The sequence below is a fragment of the Mizuhopecten yessoensis genome, unplaced genomic scaffold (genome assembly GCF_002113885.1).
Source record: "Mizuhopecten yessoensis strain PY_sf001 unplaced genomic scaffold, ASM211388v2 scaffold9507, whole genome shotgun sequence".
NCBI classification, from domain to species: domain Eukaryota; kingdom Metazoa; phylum Mollusca; class Bivalvia; order Pectinida; family Pectinidae; genus Mizuhopecten; species Mizuhopecten yessoensis.
Genome location: NW_018408082.1, coordinates 231,431 through 237,222, shown reverse-complemented (window position 1 = coordinate 237,222; position 5,792 = coordinate 231,431). Strand labels below are relative to the sequence as shown.

The 5,792-nt window shown below is 36.7% G+C and overlaps 1 protein-coding gene across 1 annotated transcript in view; it reads right to left on the bottom strand.

Moving 5' to 3' along the window:
• Positions 1–10: 10 nt before the first annotated feature.
• The window catches only part of LOC110458254 (protein GPR107-like), a 28,838-nt gene continuing 23,056 nt past the window's right edge, over positions 11–5,792 (bottom strand). Inside the window, exons 8-10 of the mRNA XM_021509868.1 lie at positions 5,362–5,437; positions 5,087–5,160; positions 11–362 (exon numbers count right to left, since the gene is read on the bottom strand). Coding sequence (XP_021365543.1) covers positions 236–362; positions 5,087–5,160; positions 5,362–5,437 — 277 coding nt within the window. The 3' untranslated portion in view covers positions 11–235. The remainder of the gene's footprint in view (positions 363–5,086; positions 5,161–5,361; positions 5,438–5,792) is intronic.

Below are 5,792 nucleotides of genomic sequence, written 5' to 3'. Positions count from 1 at the left end.
GCAATGACCTCTGTAATATTACCAGTTCTACTCGTATACTTTCTAATAACACAGCAACGTCCTCTGTAATATTACCAGTTCTACTCGTATACTTTCTAGTAACACCGCAATGACCTCTGTAATATTTCCCGTTCTACTCGTAATCTTTAAAATAACCAATATTATTTTTGTACTCTGGTCTTTTTAGCTATTCAGTATAGATAGACTTTACTGTGTTTTTTCAGTACAAACAAGTTTATTGTACCTGTAGTGGTAGAATGATAAGGAACAGTTTCTTCTCTTTGACAGACAGGATGTGTTTAACAAAGGCCCAGCCAGCACCTATGAGAAGGATGGTTGAGAACAGCAGTGCCCCCTTGGTTCTGTAAAACAAGAGAGATAATCAGTGAAAATATTGACCAATCACAGCAGTGCCTCTCTTAGTCCAATCAAACAAGAGACATAATCAGTTAAAATATTGACCTATCACAGCAGTGCCTCTCTTAGTCCAATCAAACAAGGGACATAATCAGTTAAAAAATTGACCTATCACAGCAGTGCCTCTCTTGATCCAGTTAAACAAGGGACATGATCAGTTAAAATATTGACCTATCACAGCAGTGCCTCTCTTGATCCAGTTAAACAAGGGACATGATCAATTAAAATATATAACAGCAGTGCCTCTCTATCAGTTAAGGACAACGGTATTAAAATATAATTGAAGTGCCCCTTGATTCTTACAGGGACCGAGGTAAAAGTTGATTTCATTCGGTTGTAGAGCCAACATAAAATTATTGTCTTCATAATGGCATTAGAAAATGACTGGCCCTGTCATGTAGAATGATGATGTCTAACATTCTAAATACTTTATTGCATAACGACATGAGATAGAGCTCATTTACAGATACATTAACAGTACAGGGGATAGATCTTACTTACAGATACATTAACAGTACAGGGGATAGAGCTCACTTACAGATACATAAACAGTACAGGAGATAGAGCTTACTTACAGATACACAAACAGTACAGGAGATAGAGCTCACTTACAGATACATTAACAGTACAGGGGATAGAGCTCACTTACAGATACATTAACAGTACAGGAGATAGAGCTTACTTACAGATACACAAACAGTACAGGAGATAGAGCTCACTTACAGATACATTAACAGTACAGGGGATAGAGCTCACTTACAGATACATTAACAGTACAGGAGATAGAGCTTACTTACAGATACACAAACAGTACAGGAGATAGAGCTTACTTACAGATACATTAACAGTACAGGAGATAGAGCTTACTTACAGATACACAAACAGTACAGGAGATAGAGCTTACTTACAGATACATAAACAGTACAGGAGATAGAGCTTACTTACAGATACATAAACAGTACAGGAGATAGAGCTAACATACAGATACATTAACAGTACAGGAGATAGAGCTTACTTACAGATACATTAACAGTACAGGATATAGAGCTCACTTACAGATACACAAACAGTACAGGGGATAGAGCTTACTTACAGATACACAAACAGTACAGGGGATAGAGCTTACTTACCGATACACAAACAGTACAGGAGATAGAGCTAACTTACAGATACATTAACAGTACAGGAAATAGAGCTTACTTACAGATACATAAACAGTACAGGAGATAGAGCTAACTAACAGTTAAATTAACAGTACAGGAGATAGAGCTTACTTACAGATACACAAACATTACAGGAGATAGAGCTCACTTACAGATACACAAACAGTACAGGAGATAGAGCTCACTAACAGATACATAAACAGTACAGGAGATAGAGCTAACTAACAGTTAAATTAACAGTACAGGAGATAGAGCTTACTTACAGATACACAAACAGTAAAGGAGATAGAGCTTACTTACAGATACACAATGTATTATAAGACTGCCCAGGCTTCTCTATGAAATCCTTCCACTGAGATAAAATGGCTGTTGATCTAGAAAACAGTAATTCAAAAATGACAATGAGTTTTTCATAAACTGTATTCATTCCATTCAAAATCAATGATGTACATGTCTTACTTACCGATACACAAACAGTACAGGAGATAGAGCTAACTTACAGATACATTAACAGTACAGGAAATAGAGCTTACTTACAGATACATAAACAGTAAAGGAGATAGAGCTTACTTACAGATACATTAAGAGTACAGGAGATAGAGCTCACTAACAGATACACAAACAGTACAGGAGATAGAGCTTACTTACAGATACAAAAACAGTACAGGAGATAGAGCTCACTAACAGACACACAAACAGTACAGGAGATAGAGCTTACTTACAGATACAAAAACAGTACAGGAGATAGAGCTCACTAACAGACACACAAACAGTACAGGAGATAGAGCTTACTTACAGATACAAAAACAGTACAGGAGATAGAGCTCACTAACAGACACACAAACAGTACAGGAGATAGAGCTTACTTACAGATACATTAACAGTACAGGAGATAGAACTTACTTACAGATACACAAACAGTACAGGGGATAGAGCATACTTACCGATACACAAACAGTACAGGAGATAGAGCTCACTAACAGACACACAAACAGTACAGGAGATAGAGCTTACTTACAGATACAAAAACAGTACAGGAGATAGAGCTCACTAACAGACACACAAACAGTACAGGAGATAGAGCTTACTTACAGATACATAAACAGTAAAGGAGATAGAGCTTACTTACAGATACACAAACATTACAGGAGATAGAGCTCACTTACAGATACACAAACAGTACAGGAGAAAGAGCTCACTTACAGATACACAACCAGTACAGGAGATAGAGCTCACTTACAGATACACAAACAGTACAGGAGAAAGAGCTCACTTACAGATACACAACCAGTACAGGAGATAGAGCTCACTAACAGATACACAAACAGGACAGGAGATAGAGCTTACTTACAGATACAAAAACAGTACAGGAGATAGAGCTCACTAACAGATACACAAACAGGACAGGAGATAGAGCTTACTTACAGATACAAAAACAGTACAGGAGATAGAGCTCACTAACAGACACACAAACAGTACAGGAGATAGAGCTTACTTACAGATACAAAAACAGTACAGGAGATAGAGCTCACTAACAGATACACAAACAGGACAGGAGATAGAGCTTACTTACAGATACATAAACAGTACAGGAGATAGAGCTAACTAACAGTTAAATTAACAGTACAGGAGATAGAGCTTACTTACAGATACAAAAACAGTACAGGAGATAGAGCTCACTAACAGATACACAAACAGTACAGGAGATAGTGCTTACTTACAGATACACAATGTAGTATAAGACTGCCCAGGCTTCTCTATGAAATACTTCCACTGAGATAAAATGGCTGTTGATCTAGAAAACAGTAATTCAAAAATGACAATGAGTTTTTCATAAACTGTATTCATTCCATTCAAAATCAATGATGTACATGTCTTACTTACCGATACACAAACAGTACAGGAGATAGAGCTCACTTACAGATACATTAGCAGTACAGGAGAAAGAGCTTACTTACAGATACATTAACAGTACAGGAGATAGATCTTACTTACAGATAACACAAACAGTACAGGAGATAGAGCTCACTTACAGATACATTAACAGTACAGGAGATAGAGCTTACTTACAGATACATAAACAGTAAAGGAGATAGAGCTTACTTACAGATACACAAACATTACAGGAGATAGAGCTCACTTACAGATACACAAACAGTACAGGGGATAGAGCATACTTACCGATACACAAACAGTACAGGAGATAGAGCTCACTTACAGATACACAAACAGTACAGGGGATAGAGCATACTTACCGATACACAAACAGTACAGGAGATAGAGCTAACTTACAGATACATTAACAGTACAGGAAATAGAGCTTACTTACAGATACATAAACAGTAAAGGAGATAGAGCTTACTTACAGATACACAATGGAGTATAAGACTGCCCAGGCTTCTCTATGAAATCCTTCCACTGAGATAAAATGGCTGTTGATCTAGAAAACAGTAATTCAAAAATGACAATGAGTTTTTCATAAACTGTATTCATTCCATTCAAAATCAATGATGTACATGTCTTACTTACCGATACACAAACAGTACAGGAGATAGAGCTTACTTACAGATACATTAAGAGTACAGGAGATAGAGCTCACTAACAGATACACAAACAGGACAGGAGATAGAGCTTACTTACAGATACAAAAACAGTACAGGAGATAGAGCTCACTAACAGACACACAAACAGTACAGGAGATAGAGCTTACTTACAGATACAAAAACAGTACAGGAGATAGAGCTCACTAACAGACACACAAACAGTACAGGAGATAGAGCTTACTTACAGATACACAAACATTACAGGAGATAGAGCTCACTTACAGATACACAAACAGTACAGGGGATAGAGCATACTTACCGATACACAAACAGTACAGGAGATAGAGCTCACTAACAGACACACAAACAGTACAGGAGATAGAGCTTACTTACAGATACATAAACAGTAAAGGAGATAGAGCTTACTTACAGATACACAATGGAGTATAAGACTGCCCAGGCTTCTCTATGAAATCCTTCCACTGAGATAAAATGGCTGTTGATCTAGAAAACAGTAATTCAAAAATGACAATGAGTTTTTCATAAACTGTATTCATTCCATTCAAAATCAATGATGTACATGTCTTACTTACCGATACACAAACAGTACAGGAGATAGAGCTCACTAACAGATACATAAACAGTACAGGAGATAGAGCTAACTAACAGTTAAATTAACAGTACAGGAGATAGAGCTTACTTACAGATACACAAACAGTCCAGGGGATAGAGCTTACTTACAGATACATAAACAGTACAGGAGATAGAGCTAACTAACAGTTAAATTAACAGTACAGGAGATAGAGCTTACTTACAGATACATAAACAGTAAAGGAGATAGAGCTTACTTACAGATACATTAACAGTACAGGAGATAGAGCTCACTTACAGATACACAAACAGTACAGGGGATAGAGCTTACTTACCGATACACAAACAGTACAGGAGATAGAGCTTACTTACAGATACACAATGTAGTATAAGACTGCCCAGGCTTCTCTATGAAATCCTTCCACTGAGATAAAATGGCTGTTGATCTAGAAAACAGTAATTCAAACATGACAATGAGTTTTTCATAAACTGTATTCATTCCATTCAAAATCAATGATGTACATGTTAACAGTCAGAAAACTTGAAATGAAGTTTCTAAATCTACAATAAATATCAGCCGAACAGATAACAAAAAATATTGTCATCATACCTTATGAGTGGAACAGAAAGAGGAGGATGTTACTCACGGAACGGAACAGACAGGACAGACTCTTCACCGTGATGACGGACAGCATAAGGTAGTGGATCTTGTATACATCATCACTGTGTAAGCAAGATAATAAATGTCAAGTTAACATCTTTTTCTCTTTTTTTAACAGGATGTGTAGCTTTCAGAGACATAAGTCTGTAATTAAAATTTTCTTTTCTTTTCATCAGACAAATGACCAGTAAAGCGTATTTATGTTTTAAAGTGTAAAAATTACCTTGTGACTGAATCAAATGAAAATCCTAGTTGACTACACTTTGTTCTGCGGGTTATCCCTATAAAGATCTGAGTAAACTACACTTTGTTCTGTGGGTTATCCCTACAAAGACCCTAGTAAACTACACTTTATTCTGTGGGTTATCCCTATAAAGATCCGAGTAAACTACACTTTGTTCTGTGGGTTACCCCTAG